The 23,997-nt window shown below is 38.1% G+C and overlaps 1 protein-coding gene across 1 annotated transcript; it reads left to right on the top strand.

Moving 5' to 3' along the window:
- Positions 1 to 22,613, top strand: LOC131223417 (aldehyde dehydrogenase family 2 member C4-like). Its single transcript, XM_058218830.1, has 9 exons — positions 1 to 157; positions 14,185 to 14,327; positions 15,282 to 15,665; positions 16,106 to 16,195; positions 17,253 to 17,426; positions 17,523 to 17,660; positions 19,602 to 19,739; positions 20,401 to 20,462; positions 21,943 to 22,613. The coding sequence occupies exons 1-9, from the start codon at positions 58 to 60 to the stop codon at positions 22,214 to 22,216; spliced, it is 1,503 nt and encodes a 500-aa protein (XP_058074813.1). The 5' UTR covers positions 1 to 57; the 3' UTR covers positions 22,217 to 22,613.
- The last annotated feature ends 1,384 nt before the right edge of the window (positions 22,614 to 23,997 follow it).

Genomic DNA, 23,997 nt, shown 5'->3' with positions numbered 1-23,997 from the left:
ATTAGCAGAGAACGAGAGAGAGAGAGAGAGAGAGAGAGAGAGAGAGAGAGAGAAAATATGGCGACTAAATGCAGAGAGGGAGAAAATGGATTCAAACTTCCAGAAATCAAGTTCACCAAGCTCTTCATCAACGGGGAATTCGTCGACTCTGTTTCAGGTTCTTCTTCTTCCCTTTTCTTTTCCCCCTTTTCTACTATGTTATTTTTCCATGTCTTTACGTCAATCCAGACCGTCCAAATTTCTGACCCAGTTGTGGATGGAGCGTAACTGAAAAATTCAACTGTGAAAGTAGTATGGACCATCTAATATCTCCGTTCGATATCGACCACTCACTATTCACTTTTGCACCCTATCCAAAATGAGACCCACGATTTGGATGGTCTGATAGCCGTACATCAGTTCCACGTACGGGAGGATGAATCACCACCATTTGATCGATAAAGAGAGCTATCTTTTATTTTATTTTTTAATATTTACACCCTTCCTTTGATATATGCACCCTTTTCTACATTCGGCATGACAGTGTCACCGGCTTTAATAACTGAATTTTCAGATGTAGAAAATGGGTGTATCTATCAAAAGAATGGACGTTAATAGGTTCTCTTTTTTTATTTATTAGTGTTATTGTTCCTATTTTCTTCTGAATAAGTGATAAGTTTTGAGTTTGTGTACGTTTTCCACCATTAAAGCAGGATGCCCAACCATCACGTAAGGCCATAACGTGAAATTGAAAGTTTTTGGTTTGATATCTCATGTGTGCTGTCTAATGATTGCATGGACCTGATTCTTGGGCCATCATCATCATCATGGTGGGACTTACTAGATGCACGGTTTGGATGGTATCCACGCAACACGGTAGACCCTACAGACAACTGAATAAACTGTACACGCATGTGAATGGTTTCACAGCATGTTTAACATGAGTAACGGATATGGCGAGTTATATGATACTCCGTCAGCGTATGACTCTTGATACGCAGGCAGTAGAAAATTGCACCCGTGGAATACGTTAACAATCTAATCCTCTGCTTGTTCGTTGAAGTAGGACCGTTGTTTTTTTTTTTAATTATTTTTAACCGTCCGATAAATATTTAAGAAAACCATGATTTGGACACTTTAGACATTTATGCAGTTTCTGGGTATTTTAAAAATGCCTGCGGAGTATTAAATTTCTTTCTCTGTACGAAAAGCTGGAATTTAACAGATAAGCCTCTGGAGCCGTACTTTTTACCAGGGAAATTACATTACTGCCCTTTTTGTTTATTGAGCGGAGAATCCGGGGCTGTTAGCCCACGTTGGATGTGTGGCAGACATGCAACCTGTCCAACAAGTTCACACGTGTGATAATCTGGTGGACCAAAAAATATTGAAATCCAATCACAAGATGGCCCGTCCATTGAAAAATAATATACACCACTCGATGGGGAGGCTCACCCTACATTTGGGGCCCACCTTGATATATGTATTATATATACACGCCATCCATCCATTGATTATTTTAGCCTTTTTAGGGCATGGGCCCAAAAATGAAGCAGATCAAATTCTTAGGTGTGCCATACCATAGGCAGCAGTGATGATCGTCCATTAATGGGCTATAAAAGTTTTGGATCAAACTGATATTTGTTCTTTTCCGTAGAAAAATTCAGTTTTATATGACCTTATCAATAGGTTGGATGGAATGTAAACTTTACTTTCTGTCGTATGTTCCACCTAAAGATTTGGGTCTGCTTGGATATTGGGCTCATGTCCTAAAATGACCTGGTAAAACGGATGGACGGCGTGGATATAGAATAAATACATCAAGGTAGGCCCCACAGAAAGGGCCAGTGTCTTGGGTGAGGCCCAGGGCACACCTAAATTCAAGTGTTGCCCAGATGATGATTTGATTGGCCTCATTTTTTGATTGCGTGATCAAGATTGTGGGGTCTATATGTTGAATGGCTTCGATATTATACACATACCATGTGAGCTCCACAAGTCTCAACTTAAACTAATTTTTAAAGAAAAATAAGATGAGGAAATTTTTATAATTTCCAACAAAAAAGCACCTCTCCGTTACTTCTGATGCGTTGTTTGGTAAAATGCTAATTCCTGACGGGTTTTACATAAAAATCTCTTTTTCTTTAAGTAGAAATGCTAGAGTTATTACATAAGGAATGACGTGGCACTTTTGTAGAAGATCCGGTCCATTCATCGGATGGGTCCTACTTTGAAGATCCGGTTTCCTAAAAATCAAATCCTGTCCGTTAATCAGGTGGCAGCATGCATGCAAAGGAGTTTTGATAGTATTCTGAAAAGAGATCAATGGTAAATGACCGACAGGCGACGGTCTACTTTCAACGTCCATGTAAACCTGATTAGTGGACATGATCGACTTTTTGGCCAATTATTTTCTCCGTGGGACCCACCTGACGGTGGCCGATTATTGTCCTTCTCAAATTCCCTATTTACCAGGCGAACCCTTTCTTTTTTACTTTTCTTCGTGGGATCCATGATGGCGGCTCTCTTCTCCTGTCCTCAAATTCCATATTTACCGAGCGAAGTTTTTTGTTTTTTTGTGTTTGACCTTTTTTTCGTGGGACCCACTCAGCCGATGGTGACTATTCATCTATCACTCTGGCCACACATGAGTTGTCAGTCTTTTCAGGCCGGCCGTACACACGTGGCTATGCCTCCACCTGCATTAGAAACTTAGGTGGGGCCACTGTGATGTTTGTGAGAAATCCACCCCGTCCATCCGTTTTTTGAGATCATTATAGGGCATGGGGCAAAAAACGAGATGGATGCAAGACTCAAGTGGGCCGAAAACGTGAGGATTGAACGTCCGTGGTTGAAATATTCGTGGGGCCACAGAAGTTTTGAATCAGTCTAATATTTTTCAGTTCATCGCAGTAGGAACGACGTTATGAGCGGTATGGATGGCATGTAAACATAACCGTCGACCCCAGGGAGGTTTCAACGGTAGTAAATTTCCTACCCACCTTTTCCTTTAGTGCAGCCGACTTCAGTCTTGGATCATGCTCGCTTTTGGTCTCTTACTAAAATGAGCTCACACAACGGATGGACGGGGTAGATTTCTCACAAACATCACGGTAGGCCCCACCTAGGTTTCCAGTGTCTGAAAGCCTTTCGCAGGAAATCCGCGTCACTTTGTGTCCCACATGCTAGACGGCTCGTATGCCCAACACATGCAGGTTGATACGTGTCTGCATGGTCTTGTACACGCGTATGGGATCCAAACCGCTCATCAAGTAAAAACACGGTGCAGATGATTTGGGTAAAACTTAGAATCTCCATCCAACCTTGTAGGTCACAACTGTACATTGATTATAGAATGTCAGTCAATTTCATTGGTACATGTGGAGCCCACTAAACCAACAGACAGCCCTTATTTTTAGGCAAATAAATCTCTATAACGTAGGATCCATGATGGACGGCCTGGATCTTCTCAAACCTGCCAACTTTACACTTCTGAGGGTCCCATATGTTTCAGCATCCAACGGACAGAGTTGGTCCTTGACGACTGATATCCGAGAATAACGAGGAAGGGCGTTTTGTTCCGTACAACAGGGTTTTTAGTTTGCATAAGCAGTGCCTACAGTTGAGTGATGCTAGCCGTTGATATGAAAGGCCCACCATTGTTTGTCTTTTCACGAACGTCCACCTGGCTTAAACCATGGTGATTTGATGGGTCAATATGAATCCAGAATAAAAAGAAGGAAAATAAAATGGCTGACCATTTTCGTGATAGGACGTTTTTTCCAAAGGAAGCTTTGTATTTGAGGTACACGCACTATTATCTAATTATCGGCGGTGAAAGTCGTAGAGACGTATGTCATCCCTCTTCTTGTTTAGGTTTCCATGGCACATGCTCCATGGAACCTTATTTTCTATTCATGTAAATATGCGTCTAGAGAGATGTTCCTTCTTGGAAAATTCTGTACATAATAAGAGTGAAAAAGAGACGAGCCTTGCATTATAATTTCTCCTGTTTCGGTGAAAAAAAAAAAAAAGGGTTCATTGTGACACGTAAATAGTTATATGTAGTTGGAAAACATTCGAAATGATATTTTGTTTTTAAAGTGTGATTTATCCCATCTCCTCTCATATTAGAGATCACCAACATATTATTGGCAAATTACTTGTACGATACGATAAGCCTTTTTTGATCTTGTGTGCAACAATTACAAAGCGACCACTTTAGGAACTCAGCTAACCTTATTAGTTTTTGGTAGACATTGTGAGTTTTAAGAATCGGTAACTCAGTTTTTCTAGAACTCAACTTATTTACTAATTTGTCAAAAATAAGAGAGAGATTTAGGATTAGTTAGCTGATTTTCTTATTCTATGGACTTTAAGAGCTCATGTTTATATAGATGGGGCGAGTGGACCGTTGATTTGAGGCCATCAATGACCAGAACGTTATAAGGGATGTTTTTGACCGTTGGCTCATAAATCTAGATGTTTTAGACCATTAGATCATTAATCTAGACGTTTTAGACTGTTGGATTAATAATTTGAATGTTTGGATTACTGAATGGTTTGTCCATATTTGGACCTTGTCTTGAGACACGATGTGCTGGTGCAAAGTGCAAAGTTTGTCACTGACGCCTTTATAACCACTCATCAACTCAGTCACACTGCCTATGCCCTCGCTAGCATGAGTGCACACACATGTGCATGCAACACTATTTTCTCTCTCCTCTTTTTCTATGTAAGTAAACCAACCTTGAAACCATTTATAAACTAGAAAACTTTTCCATCTCTAAGCGGTATGGGACTAAATGAAAAAATCACTTTTTTTGCACTTTTTAAATTTATTTTGAAGGGAAATAAATTTTTCAATGAAATTCAAATTTTTAGAAATTTGATTTTGAATAATTTATTTGATTTAACCAAATTGAGAGAAATTTATAATAATCGCTCACTTGGTTAAATTAAATAATAGAAAATCCTGCTAGAGATAAAACCTTGTTCTTATACACAAAAAAAAGATATCTTTCGATTTAAATATCTTCTTAGTGTATGTATTTTAAAGTTCTATCGAAATTTTCAGTAGTTGCAGCCTTGAACCAGTTATTCTTCAGTGACAAACCCGGAGATACTACACACTTAATCATATATATGTTATATGAGTTCTTTTATATTACTCGCTTAACACTTTTAATGGCCACATGCTTATCCAGTTTCATAAATGATCCTGAGAGAAACTTCAATTCTCATGAGAGGTAGCACTACCTCTACATTTATATAGGTGAAATCATTCCATTGTTTCCATTACTATTAAAAAACTTATCATTTGAATCGGATTTAATTAAGAGTTCTACAACTCAGCTCTCAATCTGTAAAGGCTAGCACTATTATTATGGATGAGGTTCTATATAGTTTTAGTTCATAAACTTTTCACTTATCAGAGGCTTTTTCTTACCAATTGAAACCGAACTTAAAGATTTTCTAATGTTGAATTGGATTTCCGTCACTGGTGGAACTTTTAGTAAAGAGTTTCAACTACATCCCTCTAGATGATATCATTTCTACTTCTTTTGTTAAATGTTTAGTAAAAAGGATCAACCAAGTTATTACTTGACTTCACATATGAGATCGCAAAGATTTCATATTGAATCAAATTCCTTACATAGTCACATTTCAGACTTATGTGCCCGGACTTTTCATTATTTGTGTTACTATAGGCTCTCGCTATATTGGCTTCACTGTCACAACGAGAGAAAACAACCGGTGTAGGCTTCTCACAGAATGTGATTTCTAGTAGAAGATCTATTAGCCACTCATCCTCTTTGTCTGTTGCATCCAATGCTATGAACTCATATTCTATCGTCGAGTGTGTTATGCATGTTTGTTTCTTGAATTCTTAAGAGACAACTACACTTCCTAAGGTAAATACCCACCCAGTTGTAAACTTAGTCCCTTGCACTCGATATCGAACTCTCATCAATATATCCTTCCAATACGGCCAGAAATTCTAAGTAAAATAACACAAGTTCTTTAGTTATTTTGAGGTAACCAAGAACCCTACCAATAGCCTTCTTCCACATTGGGATTACTAGTAAACCTGTTTAATTTACTCATAACATATGCTATATCAGGTCTTGTGCATTACATAACATACATAAGACTGCCTATAACAATAGCATATTGAAGTCGTGCAACTGTTTTTTCTTTATTTTCTATCAACTTGATATGTGGATCAAACGTGGTATTTGTTTTTTTTTTGTTTTTTTTTATTTTTTTTCAAGTAGTTAAACTTGCTCAATATCTTCTCAATATAATGAGACTAACATAATGCATAACCCTCAATATGTTTTTTTTTTTAAAACATCTTCAATACCTAGTATGGTATCCACTTGTCCAAGATCTTTTATTTTAAAAACAGAAGAGAAAAACCTCTTCGTTTCAGTTACACCTTCAATTGTATTATTGATAATTAATATGTCATCAACATATAAACATATAATGATAATGCAATCACTACACACCTTAGAGTAAATGCACTTATCAGCTACATTATGCATGAAACGAAAAGATAATACTCTTGAATTGAATTTTTCATGCTATTGTTTAGGTGCTTGTTTCAATCCATACAACGTAATTAGTCTACATATTTTCTTTTCATTTCCTGGCAGAATAAATCCTTTCGGTTGCTCAATGTATACATCCTCATCAAGATAATCATTCAGGAATGTTGTCTTTACATTCATTTGGTGAAGATGAATATGATGTATGGATGTCAATATGAATAATATCTTAATTGATATTATTCTAGTCATATGTGAATATGTGTCTAAGTAATCAATTCATTTCTTTTGATGAAATTGTTTTCCTACTAGTCGAATGAATAGTACCATCACTATGGTATTTCCTCTTGCATACCCACTTACACCCTATAGGTTTAGAATCCGGAGGTAAATATACCAATTCCCATGCTTGGTTTGACACGACTGAGTATATCTCATCATTAATGGCCTCCTTCCAAAACGCAAAGTCTCTCGAAGACATTGCCCCACTAAAGATTTTAGGGTCATCTTTTACAGTAAATACTATATAGGTATTTTCCTAATAACATTTTCTCTATCACCTTCAACAAGATGAAAAGAGATGTACTGAGAGTTTATCTAATTAAGATCAAGATTCTTTTTTATCCTAGTTCTCTGATTTCTGTGAGGTTCATTAGGAGTTGCAACATCTTGTTGAGTTTCTTCAATATGGTCATTATTAAGAGTTTGGATCTTAATATCAATTTTCTCCACAGAGAGTGTTCTCAAAGAACTTAACATCTTTAGATTCTATGATCACATTAAATTCTAAGTTCAATCCTATATATGCTTTATTGTTTTGTGTATAACCCACAAAGGCACACTTAACAACCCTAAGACTAATTTTGTTCCTTGTAAGATCATGTGTTCTGCAATAAGTGAGACACATCCACACTTTATGATATCTTACATAAGTTTAGTTTTTCTTCCTTTACATATCTCATATGGAGAGGTCTTAGTCATCTTTGATGGAATCCTATTTAAGACATGACACTTTGCTAGTAACACTACTCCCGACAAACTAAATGACAACTTTACTTGTAGTAACATTGAGTTGACCATTTCTACTAAGGTTATATTCTTCCTCTCACCACACCATTTTATTGTGGTGTGTAAGGTAGTATACATTGGTGAACTATGCCATGTTCTTCACAATAGCTAGAAAATTCATTGGAGAAGTATTTTCCTCCTTAATCACTATTGAGAATTTTTATCTTCATATCCAATTAATTTTCTATTTATGATTCGTATATCTTAAATGCATTAAATGCTTCATCTTTAGATTTCAACAGGTACACATACACATATCTAGATGAATTATTTATGAATGTTATCAAGTACATTTTGCCTCATCGAGTAAAGATGTCATTCAACTCACATATGTCAGCGCGTAATAGGTCCAACATTTAAGTTAATCTCTCAACACTAAGAAGTGATTTTTTAATCATCTTGGATCATATACACGCTTCACATTTATCGTTCTCACTTTCATTATATAAGATTAAGCCATTCTTATCCATAAGTCTTATGGTACTATAGTTTACATGTGCTAATCTACCATGCCACAAGGATACAAACTCAACCATATAAGCAAAAGAATTATTTCCATTCAGCGAGAACTTAATCATCCTACTACAAGTATACCATTTTCCAACAAAATTCTCATTTCTAGACAAGATGAACAACTTGCCAGATTCATATACAACCTTGATCCCAGGTTTGCCTAAAAGATCCCCTGAAACTAAGTTTCTCCTCATGTACAGGACGTGCAACACGTTGGTCAGGATTATCTTCTTTCCAGAGGTAAACACAAGTTCCGTGGTTCCTCGACGACCTTCGATTTATATTCCTTCCCCATTTGGACCACTGGATTATTAGTCACATCGTCATAGGTTCTGAAAGCAAATCAAACGTAGCATATATGGACTGTGGCCGCTATATCGTACCATCAACCGAAGACTTTTCCTTGAACCATACTCACTTCAGTGATCATTACAACAATGTTATCTTCCACTATACTAGCCTCTTTCTTAGGTTTCTTGTGGTCTCTACAGACTCGAGTAAAATACCTGATCTTTCCACAGACATAGCAGGCACCTTTGGGTGTTTTGTTTTTTGTTTTTTTTTTTTTTCTTTTAGGACTTTTTGAATTTTCTCTGATCCTTATTAAATTTTAGAGATTCGTTCTTCTTAGGGTTATTGTTTTGGGATGACCTTTCTACTGCATTTACTCTGGACAATGATACATTATCTTTCTTGTCTCGGTTGTGAAATTCTTCATTGATTTAAAGATATATTCAATTTTGTTTCAAAGTAAATTCTTTAGATTTATATAACTGTTTCTTCTTGTAATCATTCTAATTTGGAGGCAATTTGGCTATTATAGCCCCAGCTTGGAAGGATTCTGATAGGTCTATTTTTTGTCTTTATCTTGTTTACAATCAATTATATATAATTCTTGGATATGAGCTAAAAGAGGCTTAGTGTCTATCATTGTTAAATTGAAGTACCTGGCAATTGTGAATTTTTTCATTCCCTCTTCTTCAGCCTTTTAGTTGAATTCCAGCTCGTTCCATATTTTTTTGGCATAGGTTGTTCCTGTGTACAAATCATATAGATGGTCGGATAAAGCGTTTAGGATGCGAGCACGACACAACAACTCATCTTTTTGTCACTTGGATCTTGTAACAATTGGTTCTGACGAATCATTGTCAGCCGCTTCTGGAAGAGGTGGTAGATTCGAGTCTAGAATGTAATAGATCTTCAGGGTAGTTAAAAGGAACTTTAGTTTGTCCTGCCACCTTATGAAGTTGGTAGTACTAGGTCTTGGTTCATCAGCTTGATTGATGCAACATTTTCAGCAATATTTTCAAAATCCATGAAGTCATGCTTTAAGATTATTGGAAAATATTCAAAATGATAATTTAGATACCGAAAATAAAATTAGAAAAATTAATTCAATCGGGATGAAGCACGTATTAAATAAGTTGTCTTTAAAGCATGATTTCTCCCCTCCTCTCAAATTAGAGATCCCTAATGAGTTACTGGCAAATTGCTTCCAAGATACAACAAGTCTTCTATTGGTGCTGCGTGCAACAATCATGAATGGACCACCATATGAACTTAGCTAACGCAGTCAGTCTCTAGTAGAATCAGTGAGTTTTAGGACCTGGTAACTCAGTTTTTTCTAGAACTTTTACTAATTTGTCAAAAAGAAGAGAGAGATTTAGGATTGGTTTGCTCATTTTCTAATTATCTAGACCTGGAGAGGTCATGTTGATATAAATGGGGTGAGTGGATTGTTGATCTGAGACCATCAATGGCCAGAACATTGCAAGTGACGTTTTTGACCGTTGGTTCATTAATTCAGACATTTTAGGCCGTTGGAATAATGATGTGACCGTTTATATCACTAAATGGCTTGCCCGATTTCGGACTGTTGGCATTAACCAACGTTGATTTCTGGCTGTTCTCAGTAACAGACAGATCAGACTGTTTCCGCAATGAAACTTAAATAGTAAAGGAAAAGAAACATTAAGCGCCCATTTGGAAAAGACATTCCAACTTCTCCTCTCTTTGGTCTCTCCCACAAGTCCAGGTGACCATGGGACCAATCACATTGCAACAACCAGAAAATCTCTGCTTGTGGCAAGCGGAGGATCCAGATTCCTTTTCTATTTCTCTCTTGAGAGACTTATGAAAAGTAAAAGAGCTAATTTTTTTAACTAAAATGATTTAAAATTTTTAAGTAAAAAAGTTACTTATAAACTAATTATAAACCAAATTTACTTATATGAAATAGGTCACGAATCTACTGCAGTGAGTAGAAAAATTAACTTATTTGGTGGTATCCAAACAGGCCTTAAGTATAAGGTGACTTTTGAAAAAGTTGTTATTAAAGTTTCAATTGTTACCTAAATAAGACTCCCAAAATGGAATTAACTTATTTGGTGGTATCCAAACAGGCCTTCAGTTGTTACAAGATTATGTGCTCCTGATAAACCTTGTGAAATTATCATTGAATAGTCCTTATAATTTCTTTATTTTCCTACCTTCCAAACAACCCGGCCTAGTGTCAGCAACCTTCTAGAATGCAACGAGCCAAGTCAGTTGATTGAGTCGGCAGTAACTGTCGGCCTTCAACATTCTCACGCTCATGCACTTTCCTTTCGATGATTTCTCTAATTTGATTTGATTGAAGATGTTGATCCATAACAGATCACCAAAAAGGATTTTGGTTGAGTACACCATCCACGGTGGGACTAATCATATCAACGGTTTGGATCGACGAAAAATTGCCCCTTTTTAAGTGAAAATGTGAGGGTAGTAAACAGAATAACATGCCAGTGTGTATCCTTGTTACAATGAACAGTATTAGAGAACACGCCACAGCTCAGTGTAACGATGTTGATTACCAACCTCTTCTGACTCTAGATATGCGAAGTTCTGTCTTACATCCTATTGGTGAAATATCTGGTGTCAAAGGTTTGTGCGTATGTTTTGTACTCGTCCTTAATTCATTTTTTGATCTAAAAAATGAGGCAGATTTAAAGCTCAAATGGACCCCACTACAAGAAATTGTGGAGATTGAATGATAAGGGTTGGAAAATTACTAGGGGCCACAAAAATTATGAATGTTGACATTTGTGTTTTTCATTTATTGAATTCATGAACGGTTTAGATGCAAATAAACATTGCAATCAGCCTAAGAAGTTTTCAACAGTAAGCCTTCAATCCCCATTGTTTCATATGGTGTGGTCCCCTTCAGCTTTAGATCTACCCCATTTTTGGAGTCATATATTAAAATGTAGTGAAAAAATAAAATAAAATGGACAGCATGGATAAAACACATACATGATGGTGGAGAGTATAGAGCTTTGACATCAGCTAGCTGGTGTTGGGGTCACCAGCCAAACAACGTCATGTTATATCTACTCCGTCTGTTTCTTCATATCATATTAGAACATGAGCCCAAACACGAGGGCCATCAAAAAAAAAAACTCTAGTGGGCCACACTAATGAGGATTGTACGCTCACCGTTAAAACTTCTACGGTGTCACAAAAGCTTTGTGTTTTTTGTTGGTCCAGATGGGAATGATCTTATGAACGGGTTAGCTGTCATCGGTGGAAGGTTTCAATGGTGGGTGTCTCCATCCCCACTATTTCCTGTTTTGTGTCTCACTTTAGTACTAGATCTCTCTCGTGTTTTCGGTGTATGTCCTAAAATGAGATGAAAAAACTGATGGACGGTGTAGATTTAATACAAACATCGTAGTGGGGTGGCCCCACATTGCTTTGTGTGATAGGGAAGGGAAGCCAGTTCCAGAGTCAACAGCCAAGTCGTTCGTGGGCAGTTGGAAAGTAAAATATGCACTGAATGATGGTCTATCATCTCAACTTGGAGAGGATCTCAGGTGGGGCTGAAAGTCGGGCAGGTTGGCCAACGTTCCTACACGTTAACCCTAATCCAATCCAACTCAACCCTGGGTTGGGAATTCTCAACCCAAGCCCAACCCCAGCAGGCACGTTCATATAAATATATGCTAATATTTCATTTATTACATTAGTCAATTATATTTTTAATACATGTCTTATTTTTTATATTTATGATTTTATATATATATATATATATAGTTATTTATGTTAAGAACTTACCCAAGTACCCAAGTTGGATTCAAGTTTTATCAGGTTGGTGTTTATATAGCCCAAGCTCCGGACCGAACCCAATATATCCTGCCCGAGTCAGACCGGCCCTTCATCTATTAGGCCATGCCATGGAATGCTGCAGCTTAAAAAGATCATAGGTAGCTATTAATCCCGATTGGAGGGCCCTTGTAGAGTAGAGTACTTAACTTTGAGTTGCACGATCTAGCAGCTGTGGATCATACGAAGAAGTAATGGTGTATGATCGTATTGGAATATGGTGGAGTCATCGAACGTGGCAGATTGCTGCATCCATTAGGGCCGTTCATTTAGTGACTCTATTCATGTATGGGGTAAGTTTGGTAAACAGTACATATCGAACAATCCTATCCATCACCTTTCTTTATTTTCACTCAGTGAATCTGGAGCGTCAAACATTTTTGTTTAGGACTGGCTATTTGAAGGCCACTGATCAGATGGATAGGATCATTTGAAGGATGTCTTGAACCATATGCCACCCAATGTACTGTTATACGGTCCATCACATCATTTCCCTAATCATATAGCAAATCATAAGCCAGCGCTTTAAGGTCAGTATCATGTGGGTCCTACCATGGATGGCTAACTGTTAAAAAAATCTCAACGGTTGGATGATCTTAGCCCTCACTTTTCTTGCTGAAAGTAAATTGGTAATGAAGTCTGTCCGTTTTCCACCGTCTGCTGCAAGGCTACCTTTTGGATGGCTAGGATCATCTAGAATATGCCTTTTTTGGGTGTGTTTTGGGGTAAGTAGAATGTTGTTTTCAGGCGATGGTACAAACAAGGGAAGGTGTCTATTTTTAAGAGGTTGATGGAAGAGGGTCTCTATCATGATTCATATTACGACCAAAAAATGATTGTACACGTCCATCTCTATGGACCACTTACTTACTCTCCATTGAGCGTTTGCAGCCATACATTCTACCTGTCATGGATACCATATTTTCGAGCCGTTGAAAATCTGCCCCCATCACACTGGACAGATCCATTCATCAAGTGGGCCAGACGGCGTAGGTTGAGTAATTCGAATGGACTGTCCACTGTTTTCAATGGTGAGGCCCACCTAATGAAATAGATCTGTCTGAACAAAACACATTCATTGTAATACCAGTAAGGCTGTGGGGCACACATCACTGTGTGTCTTATCCACGCCATCCAGACGTTTTTCCAGCTAATTTTAGGATCGAGCCCAAAATTGAAGTATATCTAAAGCTCAAGTGGACCACACTAAAGGAAAAGTTGGGAATTGGACGGCTACCGTTGAAAACTTCTTTGGAGCCAGAGAAGTTTTGGATCAAACTGATATTTGTGTTTTCTCTTCTTTCATGTCAGTGTGACCTTATGAACAGGTTGGATGAAAAATAAACACCATCATAGGCCCTAGGAAGGTTTTAAATGTGGATGCCATTTTTCCCACTGTTTCCTGTGGTGTGGTCAACTTGAGCTTTAGATATCCTTCAATTTTGGGTTCATGCTACAAAATGAGCAGGAAGAACGGTTGGACGGCATGGATAAGCCAAATACAGTGGGCCCCACAGTTACTCAGTAAGCAATCCAGGGATGTTATTTGATACTCTTGCAGACTTGATATGCCGTCACTAAAAATTTGCAAACGTGACGTATGTAACTGAAATTAACCGTCTAAATTGTGGAAACCAATGTTGTTAAATAACAATTCCAAGATCAGATCGGTTGGACTATCCTAACCTCTGATTTGTGAACACTTGTACGTTGAAATAGGACACTTAGAGAATTTTCGTTCTAAGCCGTCCAATAAATGTACACGGATGAGATGGATAATCAAATAAGCTTGAATTTTGGTTTGTGATACATATAAAAATGAAAGGTAATTTAGACAGTTTTATTTGAATTTCTAAGTAGGCCAGAGTATTAAAGTTTTTCTCGTGTATTATTTTTTAATTATGTTTTAATTTCTAATATGAAAAAATAGGGAAGACCTTTGAAACGAGGGATCCTCGCACGGGAGAAGTGATAGCGAGAATCGCGGAAGGAGACAAAGAAGATGTGGATTTGGCAGTAAAGGCCGCACGGCATGCCTTCGACCATGGACCCTGGCCTCGCCTCGCCGGTTGTGTAAGTCACGCGCGCGCCTCCCCCTGGTGGATGGCCTAGATCTCTGATGGACGGCCTAGATCTCTGACACGTGTGCCAATGCACGCGTCTCAGACGCATATTCTGCCTCCTGACAGGATAGGCCGCCCACTGAGTCCCCATTACAATTTATAATGGTGTATGCATGTTTCATTTGGACGCAGATTGCGTCCTATCTGTGGGGCCCACTGTGATATATGTGTTTTATCCAAACCGTTCATCCATTTTGAAAGATCATTTTAGGTACGAGCCCAAAAATTAGGCAGATTCAAAACTCAAACGTGGAGATTAAATGACCACCTTTAAAAACTTCTTGGGAGCCGCAGAAGTTTTGATCAAGATGATATCTGTGTTTTACATTCATCCAGGTCTATATGACCTTATTAACAAGTTGGAGGGAAAACATCACAGTGGGCCCTATGGAGGGCATCATTATCACCATTGCTGCCTGTGGTGTGGTCTACATGACCGTTGGATCTGCCTCATTTTTGAACTCATACCCTAAAATTATTAGGATAAATGGATGAACAGAGTGGATAAAATCCATACATCATGGTGGACCCCACAGAGCACCCCTAATGAGGGGATTGGACAACCCAATTCCTTAGCTCATGGTCTGGGCTAGTCTTTGACTCAGGTCCTAGCTCATCTGCATACTACTACACATGCCAAAATGGAAATTATATAAAAGATCTGAGCTTTCCATGAGATGGGCCTCATTGTTAGATCATGTCTCAAAAATCAGTCTAGAAAGAGTGTACAAAACAAATCATCACCCCCACTTAGCCGTTATTCTCACTGATTTCTTGGCCATGTTATGGAAAGGTTGGATCTTGTACACATGTGCCATATTATCATGTGATCTGGCATTTAGATGATCAGGCCAGCATCCCAACCACTAATTTTCATTGACTATTGTTTGTGATGATCATTCAGGAGAGAGGAAAGATCATGATGAAATTTGCAGACTTGATAGATCAACACATCGAAGAACTGGCCACACTTGATAGCCTGGACGCTGGGAAGTTGTTCAAAATGGGCATGGAGATGGATATCCCTGGTGCAGCTAACACACTACGTTACTATGCTGGTGCCGCCGATAAGATCCATGGAGAGACATTGAAGATGTCTAGGGCCCTTCAAGGGTATACATTGCGCGAGCCAATCGGGGTAGTGGGCCACATTATCCCATGGAACTTTCCATCGACTATGTTCGCAATAAAGGTTGGCCCGGCATTAGCCGCCGGGTGCACCATGGTTATTAAACCGGCTGAGCAGACGCCGCTCTCAGCTCTTTACTATGCTCATCTTGCTAAGTTGGTAATGTCCATCTCTTCATGCATTGCATCTTACATTTCATAGAACGTGTGGACCTTTTATTGTGTGGACTTTAGAGGGTCTTGGTGTGTACAAGTGGGGCCCATGGTTCATTGATTTGAACAGTAGATGTGATGGGTTCCATTGCCTCATGCACCAAAAATATCCTATGAAGATCCTAGGCGTCCATCCAATCTTTGGCCTTGTTATGGTTGAATGTGGAATGTTGTTGTGCTTCTTCTGCTCTTGACTGTACGTTTGTTGGGAACCAATTGATGAGTTGGGATTTTCACATTTATGATATTTTTGGTGCATGGGCCATCCATAGCAGGGCCTATCATATCAGTGGTAGTGAAACCTTCCAGTCGACATTGCATAGGGACATGTCCAATTCATTGTTTTTCTAATGGGCTTTTCCAATCTTTATTTTTCATATATATTAGGCTGGGATTCCAGATGGAGTGCTGAATGTTGTAACAGGTTTTGGTCCCACAGCTGGTGCTGCCGTTAGCTCTCACATGGACATTGACAAGGTCCTCTCTCTCTCTCTCTCTCTCTCTCTCTCTCTCTCTAATATAATTTTGTAAGCTAACTTGGTAACAGTGGTTTCTACAACTCAGATTTAATATATACCATTTATACCAATTGTAAGTGTCTGCGTATCAAGTGTCATATGCAGCCAGAGTATTTCATTTCCAGTTTGCTCTAAATATGCAGCCCCATCCATTTGTTTGGAAAAAACGCAGGGAACTTCTTTAAAAAAATAAATAAATAAATAAATAAATTATTTAAATGCTTTTTGAGTTCCACTTACAGTCAGATGCACGAAATGGACACATGCTTGAAATATCCAAACTGTTCACATGATGCATGCCAGGCTAAAATCTCTGTTCCCTTAAAATAAGCCAGTGCCATATTCGGGTGGATTATAATAGGAGACTTATTTCTGTCTAATGGACCGCACATCCGAAAACTCCATCTCTTTTATACTCATGGTTATGTGTTCTCTGATCTGAACCATTCATCTCGTGTCGCCACCATGGATGGACCACTGCCTGTAAAGCTCACAGACAGAAGGATCCTAACCATCCTATCTATAAAATTCTTTTCTGTTAATTCTGGACCGTCACCCATGTCATCTTGTGTGCCAATTTTGGGCCTTTTTCAGTTGAATGCGATGTACTGCTGCTACAGATGGTCCACCTATGGTGGGACCCACCTGATGTAACTCAAAGGCCTAGGTGATACATGCTTGGGTGGATGATGAAATAAATTTGGTGGTCCATTGAGTACCTATGGTTTCTCATTTTGATAAGAAGGCCTGCTAGCTTCCTACACCCCTAGTAGAAATAGTTCATTGCCATTTCTGGTGGATGGTGATGGGAAGCCACACTTACTTCAGCCCTTTCGCATGATGGTGGGCCACAATTCCCTTTAATGCTATTGTTATTCTTGTTAAGAGACCATCAATGGATGTTCCTTAAATGAATTTCTTTCTTTCTTTCTTTTTGCTTTTTAAATTTTAAATATTTACCATTAAAAAATTCAATATTCAAAATATACTAATGAAAAAATGTGTACCACTATCAGATTAGCTTCACAGGATCGACGGAAGTGGGCCGGCTCGTAATGCAAGCTGCTGCGACAAGCAATTTGAAGGCCGTCTCACTCGAACTGGGCGGGAAGTCACCTCTCATAATTTTCAATGATGCTGATGTGGACATGGCTGTTGAACTTGCCCGCTTTGCCATATTATATAACAAGGCAATGCTATAAATTTTAAAGTCTATTACATTTTTCTTTTTATGGAAATATCTTGGACATAGTGAAATAATTTAGGCCATTGGATTGAATTTTCAGGGAGAAATTTGCGTAGCGGGGTCACGTGTTTTTGTTCAGGAAGGGATATATGATGAATTTGTGAAGAAATCGGCAGAAAAGGCGAAAAGTTGGGTGGTCGGGGACCCTTTTGATCCCAATGTCCACCAAGGGCCACAGGTATTTTTTGAAATTTTTCTTGAATTTGTTATTATTATTATTTTGTAATTTATATTAAAAGCATGTGTTTTTATAAGCCATTATAAAAAGTGAAATAGTAAAATGTGTTAGGCATCATATTTCTGAAACTCAGTCCCGGCTCGGCAAGACTCATTGAGTTAGACCCATGACTCAGTCGACTCAACACGACTTGCTGTGACTCGAGCAAAGTCACTTAGCCGGTTAAACTGGTCATTTTGCAATGGTAAAAACAAAGGGTGATTTTGGCTTGGTTATGAGAATTTTAGCTATTTTAATCTACTTATCATATAATAACAATTATAATGAGAAGGTTTCAAATCCAACCAGTTGTACCACAATTTACGGTCCTCCCGGTGGATAACTTCCAAACTATTGAGTGACTACAAAATCCACCCCTTCCAATTGGTTGGGCCTACTCATCAGATGGGACACACCAAAGAAAAAAAAAATCCATTGACAAATAGAAAAATACAAAAGTGGTCTTCTCAATGAGTGGCAGGGGCTGATTTTTGCACAAGGAAATCCTCACGGTGGGACCGACTTATTAGATGGATTAGATGTTGTACCCACATGAAAGGCTGGAAGTTATCCACTAGGTGGACAGTAAGTTGAGGTCTAACCAGCTGGACTTGAGACCTGATTTTAGGGTTTTTTAAGCATGCTATGGATGGATGAATGATGGCCCACCTAAGTTGCATTTAATGGTTAAGACAAGTTGAACATGGTCTTGCCACATATAGGCTAGGCAATGGGTGGGGCCCATGTGAGGCATGAGCAAGATTTTGAATGGGCCCATGCCAATACTTGCAGTTAAAATTTCAGTCTATGACCTTTTTAGGAAAAATAATTGCCATCCCTAACTACATAGAGCAAGTTGGTTTTTTAGGCCTATTGATATTTTGAGCCCATTAATAATCAGGTGGGGTTTGGGTCCACAGATTTTATTGGTTCTGATTTGAAATTGGTTTTGGTTGGGTGCTCTACTTGGGTATCCATTGTTAAAGAATATGATCGGTATCATGGTTTACAGTTGCATGTATAGCTGTATAGGAGTAGATTAGAGATAGATAATCTTATTTACTAATTAGATGTTTATTTGTATATTTTCAAATTCATGACAAATGTACCTTGTATATAATCTGATTATTCTTAATGGAATGATACTCACATCCACTCTTCCACAATGTCGTCTCTTGTGCTGAGACTTTATGAAGAGGGGCGTTGCAATAGGTGGGTTACCACCTGATGAACGGTGAAGATCATGTAAAATTAGAAATTACATTGTGGAAGATTGAATGTGTGACTTTAATTTTATTTTGATTGGTATCATGAAACTGTAATTTCATTTTTCGTTACATAGATTAGAAACTAATAGCAATGATAAACTTCTATATTATTCAAAATTTCATCTTTTAAAAGTCAAAGTTCATACACCTCTGTTTTTAGTTAAGGTATTCCTAATTCAAGGTAGCTCCCTTTTTTTTTCTTCTTCAAGGTTCTCAACAATGTTTCCCTTAGTTAGCATTCAATATTAATTTTCTTTAAAAAATAATTATCTTCCATATTTGAGCTTTCATCTTATGTAATAACCATTTCATCTTGTGTTTATCTTTACAAGTGAAAGCTTCTTTTTTTCATCTAGTTCTAGTTATTTCTTTTCTGTCTATTCTTTTAGCATCTCCCCCCTCCTTTCTTTCTCCTAAACATTTCCAAATTAGATTATTCTACCCATATGGCGCTGTTATGTTTTCTCCCTCTAACCATTTGTTTTTATGCTGCCAATCAAAGCAGTAGAATATTCTGATCTAGGAGATTTTTAAGTCATCATCCATCCATTGTCAGATTAATAGTTGGATGGTCCAAAATGTACAAATGGACCACCATGACACCAATTCCTTTCTTCTTTTGCTTATGTGGCAGGTGGATAAGGTGCAATTTGAGAAAGTCCTGAAATACATTGAGCATGGTAAGAGAGAAGGGGCTACACTGCTCACAGGAGGTAAAGCCTGTGGTGAAAAGGGCTACTACATTGAGCCCACAATTTTTACTGATGTCAAGGTAATATCTTCATCACACGTATGGATAGTAGGGGTGTCAATGGACCGAGTTGGGTTCCGATCGAGCCCAAAATCATAATATGAGGACCAGATCTGGGCTTGACCTGAGCCCCACGACGGACCAATTTTTCTAGGCTCTAGCATGGCCCATTAACTCATCACATGCAAACCCATTTCTTGCGTGCCCATTAAGGGCTAGTTTGGCAGTGTGGATTCAAAGGGATTTGTATGGATTTCAATATTTTAAAGGTCATTTCGTAGTAAGAATTTTGGATTCTAGAGGAATCAAAATCCCTCGAAAGAACATTTTTTTACATTCTCACATCAAAGCTGATATGCAAAATCCGCTCGATTCCATAAGTTGCAAAATCCATGCTGCTAAACAAGCCAAGGGGAATTTTATGTGGAGAACTTTTTATACTCTCACGGATTGTGATGGATGAGGCCGAGTGACTTGCTCGATTCGAGTCAACTCGACAAGTCATCTTGAGTGGGGATTGAGCTAGAACCAGGACCATTCTGAGCAACTCAGCTCAAAATCTCATCGAGTCGAGTTGACTCGGCCAAGTTTCAATTTAACCCAGTGAGTTTTAGAACTATGCTCTGCATGGTATCAGATAATTGCCCTCTTTTTATTTATTTTGAACTGAAATTCTGGTCAGGATGATATGCTGATAGCAAAGGATGAAATATTTGGGCCTGTGATGTCTCTCATGAAGTTCAAGTAAGTTGGTTTTATTTATTTATTTATTTTAAGGCAACATTACCAAAGATCTTAAGGATATTGACGGGCCGATCTGGACCAAGCTTCATGACTGAGCCCTGTATGTTTATTAGCTGATCATGGAATTGAGGCCCAGGCATGATCAGTGGTTCCGAAAGTTAGGCCTGAGCCCAGCCAATAACAGCCATGATGGCCCAAAAATGGCGCTGGGGAAAAAGCCTAAAATGTATGGGTTTGGGTATTACCCATTTTCCCTTTTCCTTTTTAAGACCCAGGCTTGTCAATTGGCTGGGCCCAGGCCCAGAAGCTCGAAAACCTTATTAAGGCCAGGCTGAAGAGTTAAAATCTGGACAGAAGAAAACCCTAGGCCAGGCCCATTGTCAGCCCTAGTTAGACTATCGCTGTTGATCTTGAGATCCACCTTGATTTCATGATAGTACACCATCAGATGGAATGGATGGTGTCTTGTACTTATAAACCAAATACTTAGTATATCCTTGATCATGTTTCATTTTATAATGGCATGTTTGGACTCCAAATCACAAGTGAATCCACTTTTATATGCATACAGGCCCACAATCGTGGTGGTACTACATTTTGGTCCATTTCCACCAAAACCCTAATTATTATTCAATGCTTTTCAGGCCCAGTAATTTTTTTTTTTTTTTTTGGATTTTATTTTATGTTTTTAAATCGGCGGGGGCTTTAAGAATCGTTTAGAAAAGATAATTTATTTTTATTTCTTCTTTATAAGAGATTAAATGATAAATATTCTCTTCAACGTTAAATCATGGAGCTTTTTTTTTGTGATTTATTACTTAACTGGTCAAAACACCAAATTAATATATGACTTAACCTATAATGTTTTTATGGATGGTTATAATCATGCTGACTTGTATGTATTATGGAATGATGTTTAGAAATCAAAATATCTTTTTTCATCAATATACAGTATCAAAGGTCGCTTTTCCACCACAATTCTACATTCAAGAAAGGCAACAAGAACATAAATTGTTGAAGGAGCTTTGTATGTTTTTTAAGGGCAATTTCATGGAAGACAATAAAGGAATAAGAATCTTTTGACACTATCATGACATGGTATTACTTGGTGCATATTGATGGCAAAAGGAAGATAGATGAGTTTTTTTTTTTTAAATCTGATTTATTTATAATTTTCATTTTTTTTCAATTTGTTTAAGAAAATTGATCTTGAGATCCACCTTGATTTCATGATAGTACACCATCAGATGGAATGGATGGTGTCTTGTACTTATAAACCAAATACTTAGTATATCCTTGATCATGTTTCATTTTATAATGGCATGTTTGGACTCCAAATCACAAGTGAATCCACTTTTATATGCATACAGGCCCACAATCGTGGTGGTACTACATTTTGGTCCATTTCCACCAAAACCCTAATTATTATTCAATGCTTTTCAGGCCCAGTAATTTTTTTTTTTTTTTTTGGATTTTATAGGACAGTGGAGGAAGCAATTGAGAGGGCCAACAAAACAAGGTATGGGCTGGCAGCTGGGGTGGTGACCAAGGACTTAAACATAGCCAATAGGGTGTCGCGATCAATCCGGGCCGGGTCCATTTGGGTCAATTGCTACTTTGCATTTGACCATGATTGCCCATTTGGAGGCTACAAAATGAGTGGGTTTGGAAAGGACATGGGATTACATTCCCTCGACAAGTATCTCCAAACCAAGTCCGTTGTTACTCCTCTCTATGATTCTCCTTGGCTCTGATTCATTCTCTCTCCCTCTCTCTAATCAAAAGACCACAATAAAAGAAACTATGTTATATTTGCTATTTTATGTTATGTATTTGATTGGAAAATGATCTACTTCTACTATCTGTGTTCGTTGTTATTTGGACTGTGCATTTGTTGGGTCCTATCTTGGGTGGGCCATTTTACAAAAACTAAGATTAGTCAGATGGTGATTCTGGCTGTCTGTTGGTTGGGCTTTTCTCCAGTTGTAATAGTTGGAAGTCTTCTGGTGGGTGGCTAGGATTGTCCCACTGGTGTGATTCTTTGGGGTCCGCTCCATCTAGAGTAAGGCCCAGTTGATGAATGGTCCGGATCTTGTACATGTGTGCCAAATGCACAAAGATGTGCCTAATAAATGTTTTATTTGTAGTCCACTGATAGAGGCTTTTCTTCTGCTTTATTATTATTATTATTATTATTATTAAAACCATGACAATGTGATGCTCTATTGGAATGTGGAGTTTTTACGTGTTATTTCATGGTTTTCTAATGGCATACCCCACCTAATAATTGGATCAACCTGAATTTTGAATCTTAATGGACGGGCAAGGTGTCGTACCAACAAACACCATGGCGGCCCCCAAATTGCAAATTTAGGTTACATGATCTATTTAGCTGCGAGGTTGGCCATGTTAATCTTAAGATGAAATCATTCTTATCACAAACGCTTGCAGACAACTAATTGTTGAAAATGGGATACTTTACATGAATGTGTAGTTTTTAGGTGTTTTTTCATGATTTTCTATAGTTTACCCTATATAATAGTTGGATCAACCTGATTTTTGAAGCATCTCATTTTCATGATGGGATAATCTTAATGGATGGACAAGATATCATACAATAAAGTGTTTGGATGGACATGATGGGATAATTTTAATGGTGGGCCCACACGCCGACCATGGTGTTTGTATAACATCTTGTCCATCCAACAAGGTTGTCCCACCATAAAAATAAGATGTACAAAAAAGACAGGACGATCAAACTATAAAAATGTGATGATGCACCATGTGAATGTGAAGTTTTTAGGTTTTCTATGGTGTACCCTCACCTGGCAGTTGAATAGACCTGATTTTTGGGGCATCTCAATTTTATTATGGGATAATCTTAATGGACGGACTAGATGTCATACAAACCCGGTTATTTTTAAAATAATTAATATCTCAACTGGTTCTTGTTGTGGTATCACCTATGGTATAAGGTATAAGTGTGCCATGTTAACGTGCCACGCATGCCATAGTCAACCTTAAATAAAAACATTTGCCAAGTCGTATATATTTGATATTTCACATGTACTATGCATGCCACTGTATAAAGCAAATTCATACTTAGCTAACTTTGTGGGGCCCACCAAATATGTATGTACCTTATCCACACGGTACATTCATTTTTTCAGATCATTTTAAGTCACGAATTCTAAAATTGAATCATATCGAAAGCTCAAGTGGACCACACCATAGGAAACACCAGGAACAATGATATCCACCATTGAGACCTTTCTAATGCCCACGATAATGTTTATTTGTCATCCAACCCGTTCATAAAGTCACACAGACATGGACGAAGGGAAACACAAAACTTCAATGACCCCTAAGAAGTTTTCAATGGTAGGTGTTCAATTCATAGTGTTTCCTGTGGTGTTGTCCATTTGATCTTTTGGATATGCTTCAATTTTGGGCTGTTTGCCCTAAAATGAGCTTGTAAAATGGATGGACGGCGTGGATAAAAGACATAAACCACAGTGGACCCCAAAGAGTTTAT

This window comes from Magnolia sinica, chromosome 13 (genome assembly GCF_029962835.1).
Source record: "Magnolia sinica isolate HGM2019 chromosome 13, MsV1, whole genome shotgun sequence".
Lineage (NCBI taxonomy): Eukaryota > Viridiplantae > Streptophyta > Magnoliopsida > Magnoliales > Magnoliaceae > Magnolia > Magnolia sinica.
This window is presented reverse-complemented; position numbering and strand designations above follow the sequence as displayed.